General features: G+C 41.3%; 1 protein-coding gene across 6 annotated transcripts in view; it reads left to right on the top strand.

The window, feature by feature from the left end:
* AHI1 (Abelson helper integration site 1) overlaps window positions 1–20989 on the top strand; it is a 181962-nt gene that overhangs the window by 11273 nt on the left and 149700 nt on the right. For all 6 annotated transcript variants that reach the window (XM_075924228.2, XM_075924227.2, XM_075924231.2 and 3 more), the window contains exons 2-8: window positions 3960–4031; window positions 4623–4744; window positions 11576–12186; window positions 13951–14132; window positions 17866–18082; window positions 18851–19043; window positions 20598–20693. In XM_075924228.2, the coding sequence (XP_075780343.2) occupies window positions 4022–4031; window positions 4623–4744; window positions 11576–12186; window positions 13951–14132; window positions 17866–18082; window positions 18851–19043; window positions 20598–20693 (1431 nt within the window). In that variant the 5' untranslated portion in view covers window positions 3960–4021. The remainder of the gene's footprint in view (window positions 1–3959; window positions 4032–4622; window positions 4745–11575; window positions 12187–13950; window positions 14133–17865; window positions 18083–18850; window positions 19044–20597; window positions 20694–20989) is intronic.

Below are 20989 nucleotides of genomic sequence, written 5' to 3'. Positions count from 1 at the left end.
TGGGTAAATCTACTAATTATTATCATAACAAATGTGTCATAGCACCTGGAGAACATGAATCCCTTTTTTTAGGGATAATTATAGAACAGAAATATAGTCTCTGCCCCAAAACTTTAGACTAAGTAAAATGTATTGTTTACTTTAGAACTTAAGTGATCATAAGAACAACCACGCTGGGTCAGACCAGTGACCCATCTAGCCCAGGAGCAGGCAAGATATGGCTCGGGGGCCGGATCCAGCCCGCCAAACCTTTCATTCTGGCCTGCCACCACCCCACTGGACCCACAGGTAGGGAGCAGCCCCAGGGACTCAGAGCAGCTGGCTGCTCCATCTGTCTCCCTATGTTTGGAGAGGAGGGGGAAGCTTTGCATGCTTCGAGTCCCCTTCTTTACCCAAACTCCCTCGCAGACCCCACACCCTCTCGTGCACCCCAGCCTCCTGCCCTGAGCTCTCTTCTGCATCCAACCTGCATCCCAGACCCCACACCCACTCCATAGAAAAGTGTGGTATGGCTCTCCAGGAAAAGTTATTGCCCACGCCTGTATTAATTATTAGATTGATCCCAAGGAAAACCCTATGGTTAGTCATTCTGGGATTCTCTGATTGCTGAGCTTTAACACAAGATTAAATCTCTTATTTAAAGATGAGATTATACAGGGTAAATGAACATCCTTGTTCTTATCCATGTTGATTAATGGACTATATTTACACTTCTTATACCAGGCTGATTAAAGGCTCTCTGTCAAATGTTATGTAATTCTTCTTTCAGACTATAGTGGTATTGCTATTATGGGTTTTAATTAGCCTAGCCTATAGAGAATGCTCTGCAGGATGATCATCTGTGGGCAAAATTAATTTGCCCATTGGCCCTTTTTGTTGTGAATTTTTGGATGCATTTAAAAGGTTTTCAGCCATTAGACGGAGATGGAGAAGGTATGCACTGCACATTTTTATTGGTTATTTTCCCCCTCTGTGTTACTTCAGTTGTTCCTTTTATAAAACTTGAAAGTATCTGCTCTCTTGGTCCTTGGTCTATTGAGAGGATAAACTCAATCACAAAAAGTAGCCTTTTCTACTCTCCAGAAGAAAGACGTAATTGATAAACTCCAGCATATTATAATTTAACAGTGTTTTGGTTTTTACCTTAAAATAGTAAAAGTTTTCTTTTTCAATCTGAGTATGATTTTTAATTGTCTTCAAAACAGCAGTAACCTGTTCAGAAAGATACGTCATAGTGACTAATAGTGTCAATAAATCTAATTTTAATATCTGATTTTTTTTGTAACTAAATCTTCCACAGGATATAATTATTTTTTAAAATTCTCTTTTTTTCATTTGCTTTAAGTACAGGTTGAACCTCCCAAATCTGGGATTTTCTGGACTGGCAACATCCATGGTCTGGATATTGCTGCACCAAAAAGCCTGGGAGGCTAGGAGCAGAATCCAGCCATCAGAACATAGGGCTGGGGAGGCCTGGCTGGGCCAGCAGCAGGTGGTGGTTGCGGAGCCCCAGCCAGGCTAATGAACCCCTGGTGTCAGCAGGACTTGTGGGGTGGGGAGCCCCCAATACCAGTGGGGCCAGGCGGTGAATGGGGAGCTTGTGCCCTGACCAGGGAACCGCCCCCATGGCAGCATGGCCAGGCAGCAGGGGAGTCTGAGGAATCCTCAGAAACAGTGGGACAGAGGTGGCCAGACAGCCCCGGCAAGGGAACCTTTGGCGGGAGCAGGGCCAGGTGATGGCAGAGGAGCCTTGGGGAATCCCCAGTGGTGGCAGGACTGGGCGGCCGCAGCAGAGGAATCCTGTGGAATCCCTGGTGACAGTGGGGCTGTCAGTGGTCAGACAGTCTGAGCCGGGACCCCAGGGAACTCTGGTGGCGAGTGGGCAGCAGGATGGGAACCCTAGCCTTGGGAGCTCCAGGGACAGGAGCCTGGGAATGGGGCACCAGCAGGGGAGCATTGACCTCCCCTGGTCCAGCAAACTCCCTGGTTTGGGACCCCAGGGTCAGACCAAGGAAGTCCAACATGTAGTATGACCATAGGGATGCATAGTTTAACAATGTAGTTTTGTTTCTGAGCTAGAAATAAATGATACTTTTATTGTGGAAAAATATTACCAGATGAGAAATGACAGCCTACATTTTTACAACAAAAGATGCTCCCCTCAGCCCACCATGTGAAGCAGGGATGGGGAACCTAAGGCCCAGGGGCCAGAAATTGACCCTGGCTTGCTGGGATCTAGCCCCTGAGGCTCAGAACCAGCCCCCCATCATTGGGGAGCTCGCGCTGGCACTCCAGCCCCCCCTTCTGCTCCACTGTGGGGCTGGAGCACACAAAATATACTGACCTAGGTCTCCTTAGGCCATGGGCAGGGAAAAGGGCCTCTGCGGGCCAGATTTGGCCTGCCAGACGGGTGGATCTGGCCTGTGGAGGCCCTGCCGCTCGTCTGCTTTTAAGTGCTGCGTACTGCTCACAGGGCAGGGGCAGAGCAGAGGAGGCTTTGCGTATTCCCCTGTCATCAGGTCCTAATTGGCCGAGGAACAGGGGAGCATGGAAGTCTCCTCCCACACCAGGGGCATGGGCACCTAAAGGGAATGGGGGGAGGGGAAAGGCACTTTCTCACCCCCAGACCAGTCATTGTCTGAGGGTGGGGAACCGGGAAGTATCTTGGCCCCACCCCTTCTGCTTGATGCTCTGCCCCTTCCTGTACAGTCTGGGGTTACTTCAAAAATTTCCAAAGTGACGCCCAGCAAAAAATTATTGCCCACCACTGCCCTAAGCTCTGGTGTTTGAGGGAAATATGGAGAGTATCCTTCTCCTTCTCACACATCATCAAGAGGTTTTTTTCCGCTTCTCACTTGTGAGCAACCCCAACCCAAAAAAGTTTCCCCACCCCTTATGTAAAGCAACTTTTGGTCATCCATGCCAAAATTTCAAACAGCTTTCAGAATGTAAAGAAGTTGGCAAGATTTCACCTCAAAAGACTACTTAGCAGCAAGAGGCAGAATTGGTGTAAATAAATAGATGCTGTTGCATAGCTTCTCTCTGTCTGTCTGTCTCTCTTTCTCTCTCTCCCTCCCTCTCTGTCTCTTTTTTTTTTGGGGGGGGGGGGAATGTTTCTAGTGCTGTGAAAATAATGGAATTTTGGTTCACTGCAAGTTTTGAAAAATAATAGAATAATAAGATTTGGGTAGATTTGACATTTTTTTGAAAATGTTGATGTATCAAAAAGTCATTTCATTTCAGTGTAATTTTGAGCATTTTATTGTTTTTATTAATAAAATAAAATTATTGAACAGAAAAATCAAAACACTTCACTTAGAAAATATCAAAACAAAATACTTTGATATTTTTCAGACTTTTTATAATTGTTTCATAAAAAATATTAGTGGAATCAATACAGCTTTGCAAAGTGTTTTGGTGTTGCTGAGTTTGCATATTTTGTTTTGTGAGAGGGAGGAGAGTTGACCACTACATTTCACCCTATGCTATTTCGTACATTGTGACAGTCCAATAATTGCTAAAACTGATTCTTGGCATAGCCATTCAAGTGTATCTTAGAACTAGGACACCTCACATTTTGTAAGAATCAAGTTGGGACCCAGTCCTATGATCTTTACTCGGTCAAAGCTAATATTGACTTCTGTTGGAGTTACATCTGAGTGAAGAGTGTATGCAGGATTGACTCTTGGTTTTTTTTTTAAACAATCTATCTGTAAAATATTTCTATAGAGCTTGCCATAAATTAAAGGGAAATGGAATCTATTTAATTTTGCATAGCACTGTTTATATCTTGATAAGTATTTCTTGCATTGCTCCATATAAATGGAATTGAATTTTAGTTCCATTCAGATTAGCATTTTTTATTATCAGCCCAGGCTTTTGTGCTGGCATACATTTATAAATTTTACAACTTAGTTTTGTTAGTTAAACTATTCTGAATGTTAGTATATGTTTTACAGAATGCTGAACTTTGAGAAAGAAAGGTGTAGTGTATTGAGCCACTCTTAATATAGAACTGAAAATGCCACCAGGTGAGAACTTCTTTTTTAATTTCCAACATGCATTTTATTCTTCGAATTGGGTATGAATGCTCAATAATTCCATCTGTTGATCTTTTGTGCTTCCTTGGATTAATTCTTGGTCAGTGCTTATAGCTGTTTTTATGTTATGTTTTATGAACTTTTTTATATATAGTTTGCAGGATTTATAAAATTGATAGTTAATATGATACACAATGTATTTGAGATTTGTCTTGACATGTATAAGAGATAACTGATTAAATAGGATTTTACATTCCTAGTAATTTAATCAGCATCAGGTGGGGGTTGGGGAGGAGAGGGTTGTTCTATCCCCTGCTGGTTAATTGGAACCAGTTAACCATTCACATCCCTATGTCCTACATTTATTGCTGCTTTGAGTTAGTCTTCATTGGTTGCCATTGTAAAGGGGAACTTTTTCTTAGTTTTAAGGTAAAACTTAAGGTAAAGTAAAAGTCCTGATTAATGTAATTCATGTATGGTGAAAATGCTACTCTCCTCTCCTAAAAGTGTGATCAAGTGCTGTTTAGTGAACCTAATTATTAAACCAAATCATTTTAACTTTTCTACTTTTCTTTTTTCCAGTGGAGAGTGAGGCAAAGGCAAAAACGAAGGTTCGCTTTGAGGAAATATTCAGGAGTCATTCTGGGCTGACAGACAAAAAGAAATTAAAGAAGCAAAAATTTCACTCTCATGAGACTATTTTGGTGAGTTTGGCAACCTTAGAATGCTGATTCTCATTGCCTTGGTGGAAAAAAATCATAAAATCATAGAACACTAGAACTGGAAAGGACTTCGAGATGTCATCAAATCCAGTCTCCTGCCCTTACGGCAGGACCCAGTATCTCTTAACTATCTCCAGAGATGGAGATTCCATGACCTCCCTAGGCAATTTATTCCAGTGGTTAACCACCCTGACAGGAAGTTTTTCCTAATATCCAGTCTAAACCTCCCTTGTTGCCATTTAAGCCCATTGCTTATCCTATCCTCAGAGGCCAAGGAGAACAATTTTTTCTCCCCCCCTCCTTGTGACACCCTTTTAGATTCCTAAAAGCCACTATCATGTCCCCTCTCAGTCTTCTCCTTTGCAAACTAAACAAGGCCAGTTCTTTCAGTCGTCCTTCATAGGTTATGTTCTCTAGACCTCTAATCATTCTTGTATTCATCCCATAACTGTCAGGGTATACTTCATCCCTCTCTACAGAAAGGAGATGCTTCAGCAAGCACTATGGAAAAAAAACCATGGTGTTTGCTTCATAACAGGTGCCTTTCATTGTTAATGCATGTCCTTTATTCATTAATGTCTATGCTGATCAATAAGAGTAAATAGTAGGGATATGTCTACACTAGCCTTCTAGTTCGAATTAGGGAGGCTAATGAGGGCAACCAAAATTACAAATGAAGCATGGGATTTAAATATCCCACCCTTCATTAGCATGTTCCCGGGCAGTCGTCATTTTGGAAATTGACTAGCCCGGAATAGCTGCCCGCGTCTACACGTGGCAGTGAAACAGGAGTTCGAAGTAAAGCCCCTTACTCGACTTAGCTGTTATTCCTCCTGGAATGAGGTTTAACAGCTAATTCGAATTAAGGGCTTTACTTCGAACTCCAGTTTAGACGGGGGCAGTTATTCCGGGCTAGTCAATTTCCAAAATGGCGACCACTCGGAAACATGCTAATGAAGCGTGGGATATTTAAATCCCGTGCTTCATTTGCAATTTTGGTCGCCCTCATTAGCCTCCCTAGTTCGAACTAGGGGGCTAGTGTAGACATACCCTAGTTTACAACTTACAAGTGACCTTGATATACTAGTAATGTAATTCAAGGTTAATGTTAAATGGTGGCTATTGACATGCCTATAGTTAAAATTGTGTCAATCTATTTCTTATCCATCATGTTTCTCAGAATTTTGGAGGTCATCCCTCAAGCTTTCCAAATTCACATTAACTTCGGTGCGAGTGTGATATGTGAAGATTATGTGTGATGTGTGCAAGATTATTCCCACAGTACTAGTATTAGTTAGCTCTTAGAGCAACTCTGTGGCATAGGCAGGAAGAAAATCTATTTAACCAATGTGGCAATTAAGTGCCTTAACCATGACACCATATTTATTACATACCTTCCAACGTGTAGAACAAATGAAGTGCAGGTTCTACAGATAACAATTTCCTTCACTGTATAACCAAGATTCATCCCTAAAGAATCATCCTTTCTGCTCACTGAAAGAGGCAGGTGTCCTGTGAATAGAATAGTATGTGATCATGTAATAAAAGTCATAATGCATATATCCTAGTGTCATGAATTAAGGTTCTGCAGGCTGGAGCTCTCTGAGGAACAAAGGTAGGGGTGGGCAATAATTTTTAATGGGGGGTCCACTCTAAGATTTTAGTAAGTGGTTGAAGGCCACACTTCTATGGAGGGTGCAAGCGGCCTGGTGGGGTGTAGAAGGAAGCTTGGGATAGAGTACTGCGGAGCAGGAGGGGGTGTGAGGTCTGAGAGGGAGTTTGGGTGAAGGAAGGGGTTATGATCTGGGGTTGAGGATAAAGATGTTAAATACCAGTTAATTTACTAGTCGAGTAGTTGGTGGAATTTCTGTCAACTACTCGACTAATCGATAGGCACTTCGGCATTCCTCCTTTGAAATATATAATTCTGTAGGGACTCTTACATTTCAAAGGAGGAATGCGGAACTCTGCCATGGTGTTTCACAGTGGGCTCTGTGCTGCGCTGCTGCTTTGAAGTACTCCTTCTCCCCCCCTAATTTGCTGCCTCTATATGATATATGATAGTGGCAGCAAAGCGGGGAGGGGAGCGACTAGTCAAATTGGTTCTCCGATAAGCATTTGCTTATCGGATAGTCGACTAGTCCTTAACATCCTTAGTAGGGGATTATGTTGCAGTGGCTGGGAGGAAGTATGGGTGCAGGAGAGGATTTTTGTCTGTGGGAAGGGTGTAGGATGGAGTACAGGGGCTGGGAGGGAGTTGTGACCTGGGAGAAGGGGGGGGAAGAGGGTGCAGAGGGTTTGGGTGATGACCTAGGGCAGGGGAATGGAGTGCAGGTCAGAGAAGGGTAGGGGTGCAGGAGAGGTTCTAGCCTGGAGGCAGGAGATAGGAGGAGGTGCAGGGTCTGGGACGGAGTTGTGACTTGGAGGAGGTGGGGAGAGGAGTAAGAGGTTTTGGGTGGTAACCTGGGGCAGGGAGAGGTTGTGGCCTGGGATAGGAAATTGGAGGAGAGAAGGGGTGGGGTGCCAGACGCTGGCTGTGTCTGGGAGGCGCTTAAATAGATGTCTCCCAGCCAGCAGTCCTGCAGGAACCTGAGGCAGGCTCCATGCCTGCCTGATGGGTTAGCTGCTCCACATGGCACTGGTCTAGCATGGAGAAGGGATGTGAGGAAGGCTTTGCTCACTGTCTCTGCCTTCAGCAAAATTTCTCAGCTCCTCTTGGCTGGAAACAGGCCAGTGGGAGCTGAGGGATTTTGCTAGGGGGCAGGCACTGTGTGCAAAGCCTCCCTGTCCTTCCCAGCTTGCAGAGCAATTAGCAGTCAGCTATTTAAAACAACATGGCTGTGTCTAGACTGGCAAGTTTTTCCAGAAAATCAGCCGCTTTTCTGGAAAAACTTGCCAGCTGTCTACACTGGCCGCTTGAATTTCCGGAAAAGCACTGACGATCTCATGTAAGATCGTCAGTGATTTTCCGGAAATACTGTGCTGCTCCCGTTCGGGCAAAAGTCTTTTTCCGAAAGAATTTTGCGCAAAAGGGCCAGTGTAGACAGCACAGTACAGTTTTCCGCAAAAAAGCCCTGATCACGAAAATGGTGATCGGGGCTTTTTTGCGGAAAAGCGCGTCTAGATTGGCCACGGACGCTTTTCCTCAAAAAGTGCTTTTCCAGAAAAGCGTCCTGCCAATCTGAACGTGCTTTTCCGAAAATGCTTTTAACGGAAAACTTTTCCGTTAAAAGCATTTCCGGAAAATCATGCCAGTGTAGATGTAGCCCTCGAATTGCTATGTATTAAGGGAGGCTGCCATAAGCTGGATCCAGTGGCTTGGATAGCCAAATTCGACCTGCTAGCCACCTCTTACCCATCCCTGAACTAAGGTCTCAGCCTTCCTATAGGCAGCTTTTTGTACCACTAATAGAGTTTGTATGTTCCTGTAATTTGCTAGCTTTTGTGGAACAGTGTTTGATTATACTTAGGAGGAGCTTCTGTTTTGCTAAGAGGGTTGTGGATAAAAGGTTTTGTCATTCCAATTAGGCATATATCCATGTGTGGATGCCTTAGATGTTGAATTGTTCAAAGTTTACAAATAATGGGTCACACCTGTCAAAATAAGTGTGATTCTTTGGTGGAATACTTCTTACATATCAGAATAATTACAGAAAATCAAATATATGTAAATGATTAAATCCAAATTATTTTCGGAAAATAAACTGCTTCTTCAGCCTATAGGGAAAGTATAAGGTCCTGTCAAAGACAAGAATGACACAATCTTGACTGTGGTGTCATTGTAGATCCTATAATTAATTGTCTGTTAAATAGCTTCATCCATTATGCTTTATGGGTAAAACCTGCTCAGTAAAAATGCAGATAAAGAGGTTTGATAATCCATCCATAATCAGCTGAAGTTTTTGTATGCTTTACCTTTTTTCATTTTATGTTGTATGTAATCTGGTGCATTTTTAGCCACTGTATACATATGTTTATTTTCTTTCCTTTACCCGTCACTCTTAATTACCTGTATATAATCTGCCAATCTTTTTAGATTGTTGGCTTTTGTATAGAAAGGATGTTATTGGACTACCTTAGCAGAAAAAAATTAAATTCATATGATGATGAGTATTTTCATAATTGAATCCCACATAGTTTTAAGTATGCTCTGTGTACTTAAAAATACGTATGCCTACTAAAAAGGTGTGTAAATACAGGGCTGGCCTTTGTTATTTTGCTGCTCTAGATCAGTGGTGTGCAACCTTTTTTCAATCATGACCCCCCACAGCTGGGCCCGGCTGTTGGCGGCAACATGGTGCTTAGATCAGGGCGGCCAATGGCTGGGCCCAGTGGTTGACGGCTGCGTGGCAAGGCGATCCCCCAGGAAGACATCCATGACCCCCTTGGGGGTCACAACCCACTGGTTACGTACCACTGCTCTAGATGATCATTGCATGCAGTCCCATTCCTTGTTCTTCCATTCATGTACATCCCACTTAATTATTTATTTTAATATTTTAGCATAATACTTTCTTTTTGAGTAATACATTTTTACATTTATCTCTGGATTTGTGCTTCTCTTTCCTTTCCCTCACTCCCTTTTTTTTTTAAACTCTGTGTTGGTGAATTTTTTTCTTCCTGTTCTCTGTTTATCCCTCTAAGTTATTCTTCTATTATGAATAATATTTTTTCTCTCTTGACCTCCCCCCCTTCTTTCTTTAACATCTTCAGTGTCTTTTCTTCCTCCTTATTTAATCTGTTCCCTCTTATTCCCACTCTTTCCCCCTCCCCCCCACGGTATCAGTTCTGGCTAAAACAGACTTCCTCCTCATCTCAAGGGTAGAGTGGAAGATTTGGCAACTAAGATAGCTGAGGTGAAACTTGTGATGGTGACAGATAAAGCGTGATCAACTTTTCTTGCTTAGCTATATGAAAAGTCAAGCATATACTTCTTCCACTCTTCAGAGATGAATTTCTAGGACCTTGTCTATACTGGCAAGTTTGAGTGCAGTATATCAGTTCCCAGAGGTATAACTCCCAAGGTGTCCACACTGGTAAGGCATTTAAATGTGCACAAACTCTACAGTTTCACCGCCCTTAAGAAAAATACCTCTACCAGAGGCAAACCCCTTTCTGCAGCAGGCTATCCCGCTGAGGTGCGAATGTAAACACTTCAATTGCTTTCTGAGTAGTTAATGACCTCTGGAAGTGTCCCATAATCCCTCAAGTGCCCACTCTGGTCATTGTATTGAACTTTGCTGGTTGCCCTGGTGTGCCTTTCCGCTTTCAAGCACTGTTTATGACAGCCTGAAAACTGTGGTGATCTGCTCCAGGAAACAGAGCAAGTCATTCTAGTGGTATGCTTGTACCATTGAACACAGAGGTAGGAATGTGTCTGTGAGACAGATTGCTGATGTCTGGGTTTCTCTCTCCTGCTGTGTCCTGCCATTGACTGAACTTACAAGACAGAAGGTTGATGCCCTATCTGTTCCCCCAAAACACACAATTTCTCCCTTCTCCCCCATACATGCACACACTCCCTGTCACACACTCTACCCGCTTCTTCTGCACTTCAGTTGAAAAGCAGCTGTCAATGTAGAAGGATGACCATGGAACAATGGAATTAGGAAACTGCATTACATTATGCTGTCTGCCTCATGCGGCATTGCAAACCGTTCCCAAAGTACTCTGTGGCCAGTTACCCCATGGGATAGCTACTGCAATGCAGCGCTCTCCGTGCCATTTCAATAGCTGCTATTATGAATATGCTCCACTATCACAAGGAGCACAGTATGAACACGGAACAACAGTTTAATTCCAGCACTTTAATAAAACAAATATAACTTGTGAGTGTAGACAAGGCATAGAAATCAGATTCCAAAAGTTCGTTTGCCTTTGTAGCCGCATGCTTTAGCCACATCTAGGGTTGGGTCTGCCTGCCTCCTAACCCCTTCGTCGGTCCCTGAGGATGATATTTCATGGCGTTATCTAGACAGACCAGATGAATATTTCAATTTCCCTATATAATATCCTTAAGTATTAATAAAAACATGAAACAAAAAAACAATAACCCAGAAAAGAAATAAAAAATATAAGTTATTTAAAGGGATCCCATCAATCTAAAATTAGTTTGTCTTTTTATCTGCTGTTCTTATAAGTACACTTGTGATAGGGGTCCTCAAAGTTTGTGAAAAGTTGTCAAGGGTGCTTTGGCCGCTGTGTCCTTCTTAGCCAGATAGAAAGAGAGTCTCAGGATTGTCTCACTTTTGAAAAATATGGTAATGGCAAAGAAGATTTTTTTCCATAGTTTTATAAGAGCTGTCCTCTTTAGAGTTGTCCGTTCTTAAATTTTATCTGGTTTCTTTTGGAATGTGATTTCCTTGTCAAACTTTGACAGATTACTCATGATAAAAAAATGAGTCCAGACAGTCATTGGTACCTCTAACATTAATACTTCCTTGTATTTGAGACATGTTTTGGTTCTGCCTTTCATTTTTGCGGATCTTTCAAAATATATTAGATTGACATCATTATGGAGTAGTCCTGTTCATAAAAGTAGTTTAGAATTTTTACTGTGTAGTGAATATAGATGTAAGATGTTTGTTTAAAAAGAACATTGGAAGTACAGCACAAGTACAATCACTTATTTTAAGCATGAATTATCTGTTACTGTTCCATCTGGTACTCATTAGGTTTAAACAAGACAGTGATTAGATGGCTAGTTTCATTTTTACATTTCACAATATAGTGTAAACTGATAATGTACTAAACTATTTTAGTAACATTACATAGGATTTATACTTAAAATTATGTTCTGTGTTTTATTTCTAGCTTGACACTTTTAGAAATAATCTTGATCTAGCTAAAGAAAGTGGAAATGATGAGGTAATTATAAATAACACTTATAATCCTGAGGAAAAGAGCCCCCGGTTTACAAAAAACAAACTAAGAGACAAAGCTTCAGTTGCAGAAAAACTAAACAATGATATTGTTAGTGGAGAAGAAAACAATCAACCAAAGTCTGACAAGAAAAAGAAGAAAGCAGTGTTACAAGAACAATTTAATGAGGAGGAAAAGATACATGAAACTAAATTGGAGACTTTTGAGAAACAGATTTCTGATTTTCCAAAGAAGAAAACAAAAAGTAAATCACAGACAGATGCATCTTATCAAAAAGGTGACGACAAGATAAAAAGTACCTTGAATGAAGCAAGAGATGTAACTGAATTAGAAGAGGAAGAACAGCTAATTCAAGCCTATCAGCTGCAAGTGGCTGAAGATGAGGCAAGTGCAATTAAGGAGAAGATAAGAAAAAAACTTAAACAACAGATGTCTGAATTTACCTCCAGTGTTCAAAGCCAAAAAGTTGTATTGAACAATGAAGTGGGCAAAAAGAAGAAAAAGAAGAAAGAAGTGCCAGTTGTATCTGAAGCTGAAACAAGGTATAATGGTAAATTGTAATCAATGCATGTATACTTCTTTTTTAAAGTGTTTGATTTTCAGGATGGGGAAAGAATGTTTTAATGGAGCTGCAATATTTTTTTAATTGTGAACTAGCCCGATGATTTTATTTTGTGAGGAGGGAACCTCTCCTCTCCCAGCCCCAGAACCCTTTCTATCTCATATCTAAAAATGTTGCCAAGAGCCATACTAATTTGTAAGAAATTACAAACTTGAATAACCTTTTTTTAATGTTGCAATACTGTATTTAACTTATCAGTTATTTACTGTGGATGCCATTCCTTGACTAAGGATGTTAAAATGTGATTATTTGGCTAATTGTATAGTCAATACAATTTGTACTGACTATACAATTAGTCTATAAGTGCCTCTGCAGAGCCGCAGTGGAGGAGTTTCAGAGGAGCCAACTCAAGCCAGTACTGAGTAGTCCTGGCTTGTTCCAGCTCTAGAGACACTGGGCTCTTACTACATTTAAAATGCAGAGGCACAGCAATCAGCGTGAGCTGGAACTGCTTGGTCCTGGCTCATGCTAAGTCCAGCAGCCCGTGTTCATGGCGGACAGCCCTGTCCACTGCACACAGTGGCTGGTGCCGCAGCAGCCCTTGTTCACAGCGGCCAGCACTGACTGCGGGCAGAGCCTGCTTAGGCAGCAGCCCCTGGCCGCTGTGAACAGCGACTGCTCCAGCACCAGCCCCTGTTCATGGAAGCCAGAGCTGGCCGCAGACGGGCTGTTGCCTAAGCAGCCCCTGTCCATGACCAGCCTTGGTTGCTTCAAACAGGGGTTGCTTTGAGGTAACAGTCCCTGTCCACGGAGGGGCCCAACTCCCAGCTCGGACCCCTCCGGACAGGGGCTGCTTCACAGCAGTGTCCCCTCTCCCTCCTAGCTGCCTCTGATAGAGGCAGTGGGGGGGCAGGCAGCACCCCGGAGGTGGTGCTGGGGTGAACTGGCTTTTAAGCCAGCTCCCCCCAGCACCAGCTGCTGCCCTTCCCCTTGCTGCCTCTTACAGAGGCAGCAAGGGGGGGGGGGCACCACAGAGAGCACAGTGCAAGCGGGGCTGCTTGAGTCCCTGCTTGCCCTGTGCTCCCTGCGGCGCTTCTGCTTTTGAAATGTACAAGAGCCCTGCAGTCCCTGCTCGCACAGTTTCCCACTGTGCCTCTACTTCCCTTCAGAGATGGTGCTGGAGGGGAACCAGCTTTACCGGTTCCCCCCAGCACTGGCTCCTGCTCCCCTCTGCCTTGCTGCTTCTCTCTGATAGAGGCAGCAAGAGGGGGGAGCGACTAGTCGAGGCGACTATCCAATAAGCATTTGCTAGTCGCTTACATTCCTATCATTGACTGTGTGGCCTTTGGCTCAAACCTGATTAAAATCAGGCATTAAGGAATATTGTCTCAAGTCAAAAGTATTTATTCACTCAATTAAAAGAATGTATCGTTCTTTAGTATCTATTTCATGTGGACTATGGGTCTGATCCTGCAATTATCATGTTTAAATTTATGCACATGAGTAGTCTTGTGACTACATGAAAACATTTTACAAGGTAAGACTTAGGATAATAAAATGGAGCGATAAAATATGTGTCACCATATTAGCTAATCAAACCAAAATATATTTTCATGGGATTGAAGTTGGGGAGCTAATGAGTTCAAGAAACAAGAAGAGGCTGTTTCAGAAGTCAAGTCTTTTTTAATAGATTAACAATGGAAACAGTGTATACTTGCTGATAGTGTTGTACGTTAAATTACAGTGTGATGTCCCTTGCTGAACTACAGCCTAACCCAGTGGAAGATAATAGCAAAAAAAAGTCACCAGGAAGATTGCTTGCATCTGCCTTTAAAGATGAAATGAACACAGAGGAATACAAGGAGGAGGAAGATGTGGAAAAACTGAAACCTAAAATAAAGAAAGCAAAAAAGAAATCTAAAAAAGGTTTGTGTACTCAAAATATTATACACATTGAACCTCTAAAATATGGGACTCTGGTCCGGCAACATATATGGTCTGGCAGGACCATGGATATTGCTGGATCAGAGAGCCCCAGCTGGCCAGGTTCAGAAGTGCATCCCAGGCTGGGCTGGCAGTAAGGAGTGCTGCCCCTGCAGGGTGGTGCAGTGGGGCATACAGCCCTAGCCAGGGCTTATGGCCAGGAGAGCAGCTCCCAGCCAGGGCTAGAGGCAGCAGTGCCAGCAGCCAGGAGCATAATATGTGGGGTGTGTGGCCCTTGCTGGGGCTGGAGGTAGCCGGTGCTGGAGGTAGTCCCAGCCAGGGCTGGCAGTGGGGAACACAGCCCCAATCGGGAGTAGAACCCTACACCTGGGTTGGGAAGCATTGAACTTCCCCTTGTCCAGTAAATTCTGTGGTTCGGGACCACTCAAGTCCCGAGGGTGCCAGACAAGGGAGGTTTGACTGTAGTCAAATATTTTCATACTGGAAGACTTTGCTGCTGCTAGGAGATGCTTTTTCCTATCACTGAGAAAAAAGGTGGGTTAGAATATTGTATAAATATTTAGTAGCAAAAAACCGTCAACTCAAAGTTCATGGTGCTTGGCAATATGTCATCTCACGGTAGAGTGTTTCATTAAGCAAGACTGAAATTTCTGAAAACCAGAAAATGCCGTTAAGGTTGCCCATGCAATCTTAACCCTGCACTCTTTCATCAGTTATTGTTATGTCCCATTAATACAAATACCTTTACTCTGCCACCCCCACAGTTGCTGAAATGTAAACCCTCTTCACCTCCATTCATTCTCACCCACAGGATTCTAAACCATGACCCCTGAGCCATTCACTGCAATCCCCACTCTAAGACCTCTCTCCACTGTTGTACCTAGTCCTCCCTACTGCATGCATGGAATACCTGTGCCTTCACACTCTGGTTTACACATGTTTCTGCCGCTGTTATTTCCTCCCTCTATAACTCGACTTACATTACATGCTTGGAGTGAAGGACTACTATGTTACAGTGTAATAGTGTTGGGGTGCAGGGGGTTGGGGTGCACTGACAGGTCAGTCAGGGTGCAGGGAGCTTGGTGTACGCTGGCATGCAGAGAAGTTGAATTCCAGAGGACTGAGCTGCACTGACAGAACTGAGGCCATTTGGAAGGGGTTAAGATGCACTGCCACAGCTGTAGGGGCAGTTCTAGGCTCCTGCCTGAACCCCCAACCTCTTTTGCCTCCCTAATCATCCATCACCATGGCCCCTTTTCCCTTGCTACAGCCCTAAACCCAGTCTCCAAATCTCTCCTCCAGTCCCCCACTCCTCCATCCTATAATTCCTCTCCCCTCCTAGGAGACATTTACACATCTATCCTCTTCTTCCCTCCACCCTCTTGGGTTTTGATTACATTCCCCCAAATTAATTTTGATGTCCACAACTCACAAATTATAGCAATATCCAGCCTCTCAGTCTAAGACTCCTTAGGGATGTGTGATTAATTTATCCTTTATGTTAAATAAAGTGTGAATTCACAGCCCTGAGTCTCAATAGGGTTTGTGGTTCATCCAGTCATAATTGTCTCTCAGTTTAACAGTAAAAGACAGCAAAAGGAAACCAGTTTCATAAGAGGGCCTGTAACTCAGAAGCCCCTCTGTCAAATGACCCCAAATGTGGTCTTGAGTGCTACCTTGCACCTTATGAGGCATAATCAATTTAAAAATAATCCGATTAGCTGTTTAGATGTTAGGACATTTACAAGAATTGCGATTCAAAGATGTAAAATGATGAGTCTGGAAACCTTCTAGCCATTTTTCTGTATTGGTACGTGCACAGTGTAAAAATTGTACACATTCTTACATGCTGTTCTCAGTTTCAAAGATTTGATGAGTGTCTTCAACTGCGTTGGTGTCAGCCGACGGTCAGGGCTCCCTATATCTGTCCCTTAAGACCGGCTGAAGTTCTTTTAAATTGTGCTTGGTTCTGTTACAGCAACTGAAAGAGTCAGGTTAAAGCTTAAACAGTTACAGGTTTATTAAAGAAGCTTATAAATCATATGGTTACAATGGCTATTGCTCTATTTCTTAACTACTAGCAAAATATAGATACTGCTAGCAAAATATGGATCTTAAAAATGGTTACAAAGAAGATAAAGATAGAAAAATAGAAATAATGGTACCAAGTAACAGCTTACTCTTTCTATGTGTACACTTAAGACAGAGGACCACATCCAGGTAAAATTTTTACCCCCTTCTGTGCCTCTCGACTCCAGCATGTCAGGCCAGGGCCGGTCCCTCAATTCCTAGGAAAGACGAAAATACGAGGTGGGCGTCCCCATAGAACCTCGGGAGGTCAAACACCTAACCCGACCAGCAGGTAGAGGGTAGAATGACACTCAAAGTGAGTGTGTGCTGGGCCCATCTTTTATACCCATGGGGGTCACGTATTTTCTCTTTCTTATCTGTAATGCCAATTGATGCTGGTCTGTCTGCTGTGAGACCAGTTCTTACAAGGGAGTTGTGAACTTAATTTACACTTGTAAGAGAGATTTGAGATGATTAAATTGGAAGTACGGGACATTGTTTTCTCAGTGGGAAAGTCCCCTTCCAGGGACTGTGTGTGTTCGAATCAACATAGGTGCCAGCCGCAGCCTCGAGGCCAGCTTATTGACTTAACTGCTCTCTATCCACATATCTGTGTTTCAGCTTCTCAGGATCAGATCAGCCAGCATAGACTATGCTGATATTATTGCTCCTTCTCTGCCCTGTGCTTCAGAGAGGCAAATAAGATGGATGATATGGGGTTAGAAAGATATGGGGTTAGTCTGTCTGGCCACAGTTGGTTAAAATTTAACTTATTGAGACATTTTGACCTGTATGACATCAATAGTTTAATCTCCAGCTATAGGCAAGAGAAATATCCACTTAGCTATTTTTTTTAATTCTGTTTTTCCCAGAGCATACATCTGTACACATCTGTCTCAAATGACTGCAAATTTGATTCATTAATGCTATCATGCATCCATATGAGGCACACCTTATTTCAAAGAACTCCACTAAGTATGTTGATTTTAGAAGACTTTAAACATGCGAGGTGATGCAGACTTGACTGTAGTGGTGCTACTGTGCCACTATAATACTACAAAATAGCAAAGGAGGCATATGGCATATTTTCTGTTTCCTAGTTTTGGGTTGAATTAATTGAGAACTAGATGGGGGTACCAAATTAAGTCACAAGTGCCTATTGTAGTATAAGGGATTCAGCTAATTGTGCCAAATGTTCCTGTGCTAGTCTTACAATTTGTGAATAGTAAGGTATTTTTAATCACAATAACCATTCAACAGCCTATTGTTCAGTTATTGAAATCATAAAAGCCAGATGGCATAGATCCTGTAGTTTACTCTGGATGACTACTTTTATGCTGAAATCTCAGGAAGACCCTGTGCAAATCATGAATAAGGGTTATGGTTCAATAATTTTTATTTGATAATAAACATTGTTAGAGAATTCTTGTATTAATATACATGCATATAGACAAATATACATATGAAAAATGCTGTAAATCCACTGACGTTATTTTAACTATGTATTGCATACAAAAAAAGAACTAAACATAATTAGCTTAATGTAAAATTTGCTATGAAAATGGGATAGATTTTTATCCCTTATAATTTGTCACTAATCTCTATTTGAAGGTGGTTGTTGCTGTTATTTTTTCTTTGCTTCTAGCGTTAGAAGAAAACACAGAAATTGCAGAAAATGTCCAGGAAATGAACAGTCCAGAAGTTTACATTCAATCCAAACCTGCTTTTGATGACAGTTTTGTGTTAGGGGTTTACATCCATCGAACTGATAGGCTTAAAACTGATCTCATGGTTTCACATCCAATGGTCAAGATTCATGTGATTGATCAGAAAACTGGTTTGTATGTCAAGAAAGAGCACAGGTAATTTTATTGATTTGCTCCCCCCATTTAAACAAAAAAACAAAAAACAACCCTTTGTGTTCCTGCTTCCATATGCATAAATGTTTAACTTTAAGCATGGGTGTAGTCTTATAGACTTTAGATTAGCATTCTTAAAATTAGGCACATATATAATTGTTTGCAGAAATGGGGCCATTGTTTTTTCCACACTTGGAGCACATGTGTTATCAGAGTAACAGTGTAGCTGGTCAGACACACATTTGCTCTTGGGATGATTGACTTCTCTGAAAACAAGTCCGGAGATTGCAGAATCTTCAGAAGCCTAGTTGAGAATAAGCAAATAATCATACTGAGGCTTGAATAAGGTATTTCTTTTTTTTATTGATAAAATATCCATAATAATATTGAAATGAAGTTGGGCTCTACATTCAGACTAACACAGCTACCCCTCTGAAACTATTTTTCTTACTGTTTTGCTTACCTTTTCTCAATCTGCTAATAATTCAAAGCCCATTGAAGTCAGTGGTACTTGTGTTGGCTTCCATCAGCTATGGATCAGGTGCAGTCAAAATGTTTGATTATTAGAATTTGGAACTCCAGCTATGCTTATTATCCTGTACATCATCAACTGCATTAAGAATTGTGGTGGTTATTGAGTATTCTTTCTAAAGTAAAGAGAGAGGCTATCTTGTCCTTTTTTTTTGTTTGTTTACATTTGTTGAACACGGTCACAGTATTTTGTTCTTTGCTTACTATTTTGATTGAAAATTTCAATTTGTTTTTAAACAGCAACCGGGCGGTTTCATCTTTTTATGAACAAGAACGAGTGGAGCACATTCTTCCTATTATGACCCAGCCTTATGACTTCCGACAATTTAAATCAACACTTCCAGAATGGGAGGAACAAATCATATTTAATGAACGTTTTAGTTATTTCCTTCAAGATGCTGAAGAAAGCCCCAAAGTAGTCCTGTTTTTTGAGGTACAGATGAAATACTTTACAGTAAATTTTTTAAGTTGCAGTTTTCTGATCATGTGTTTCTGGCAGCACTTTATTATAAGAATGGCCATACTGGGTCAGTATTATGATTCTCAGTAGTATTGCTTGAATACCATAGTTCTTTAAAGAGAACATATATTATGGTGGAGATTTTAAAAAAAACATTCAGCATTGGCCAGCTGTTCTCCCATCGAAGGGAACAGGAATAGAATTATACTAATACTAAGCAGTTTTTAAAATACCTTCCTCAGTTAGATTTTATTCTGGGTAATAAATAAATACCTGGTGAATGTATCTTGTTGACACAATGAGAATGCTTCTAGAAAAGATTGAGAAGGATTTGCTAGACTGTGAGCTTTGATACTCTTTGAGAAAGGTGTAGCATATACTCCTCTCATTGCATTAGCACTTCTTGCTGACAGAAAAATAGATTAGGGGCAGTGTCATTTTTTGGGTTCATATCACCAGCAGTTTAGAGGCTGATAATGACTGTCCCCGTAGTGCTGCCACCTCCTACTTTTGTACATAAGCAAGAATAGCCAACATGTAGCCCTCAGACTTTTTGCATGTTAGCTATAATAAAAAATGTAGACATCTGTTTCCCCTTAATCATTCCTCACATAGCAATAACTGCCTCAGTCTCAAATACATTTATGTTTATAGGAAAAAATATAAAGCATGTTCTCAACATGTAACTGTACCTGCTATTTATGGACAGTTATATACAAGGAAGATTATATAGTTTTAATGTGGAAATGGAAACCTAGTGCAATCAGTATTTTTTGAACCTTCTCATATATTTTTAAATACATTGTGCATATGCAATCTGATAACAGTTCCAGATGTTCCTTTATGGTCTGCAATGTTAATAAAATTACTACATGCAAAGTACTAAAAGAAAATATTTTTGGCTTATCACAAAAGTGATAATAGTAGCGTATAGAGGCTCTTCATAGAACTCGTTTTAAAATTTGAGAGAAAAACTGCAGATGAAAGTCTGCAGTTTCTATTGATTTCACTGGAGTTACTTAGCCACAAATCGGAGGATGAATTGTACCTGTAACATTATGCATGTCATGTACCGTTGCAAAAGTTGTTGGATATGAGGAGATTTTGAATGCTGACCATGAAAATCAAGAGAATTGTATTTTAAAATGACGAAGCTAGGAAAAAAAATCTTTTAAACCACATACTTCTGTCTGGGTTAAATATTCAGTCAGTTTGGGGACATTTGAAGGGTTTGTGAAGAGCTGCTTTTATTCAGTTGTTTGTAAAAAAACTATATGAGACTGATGTGAAATAAAAAGCTTTTTGTAAAATTGAGACTTGCATTGTTGAAAATCATATCAGTGATATGGTTGTGCGTATGTTTATCATTTGGGATAGATGTGCATGTGGGATAGTTCGTAATTGACATTTTTATAATATTAAGTAAAATGAGAATTCTGTTTAAAACCACGAATTATATGTAAAATACCCACAAGAAGTACACTCTCAGTGGTAATGTATAATATGTATTCCAATTAATATCTGCAGATTCTTGATTTCTTAAGTATGGATGAAGCAAGAGCCAACTCTGAAGTACTAACTCAGGAAAGTGGTTTTCGCAAAATCTCCTGGGCATTTCTAAAGGTATTGTGAACTTAAATGATATATATACCAGAAAGAGTAAAAAGCCTGCATAAAGTAGCTAAAAGAAATTGACAAAGCTAATTTTTCAAAGAAATATATTGGTGGGAAACTTTAAAAAAAAAATAAAAGCAATAAAACCACAGGTATAGAGACAGATTCAGATAGAGAGAGCTTGTGCTGTTAAAAGATCATGTAGTTCTTATTCAAGTGCTATTCCTGTGTGTACTCCACTCTAGGGGTATGTCTAGACTATATCCCTCTGTCACCAGAGGGATATAAATTAGACATACCGACAT

The sequence above is a fragment of the Pelodiscus sinensis genome, chromosome 3, assembly GCF_052426305.1.
Source record: "Pelodiscus sinensis isolate ZL-2025 chromosome 3, ASM5242630v1, whole genome shotgun sequence".
In the NCBI taxonomy this organism is placed as follows: domain Eukaryota; kingdom Metazoa; phylum Chordata; order Testudines; family Trionychidae; genus Pelodiscus; species Pelodiscus sinensis.
The sequence above is the reverse complement of the archived record's forward strand: the minus strand, read 5'-3'. Positions and strand labels throughout refer to the sequence as shown.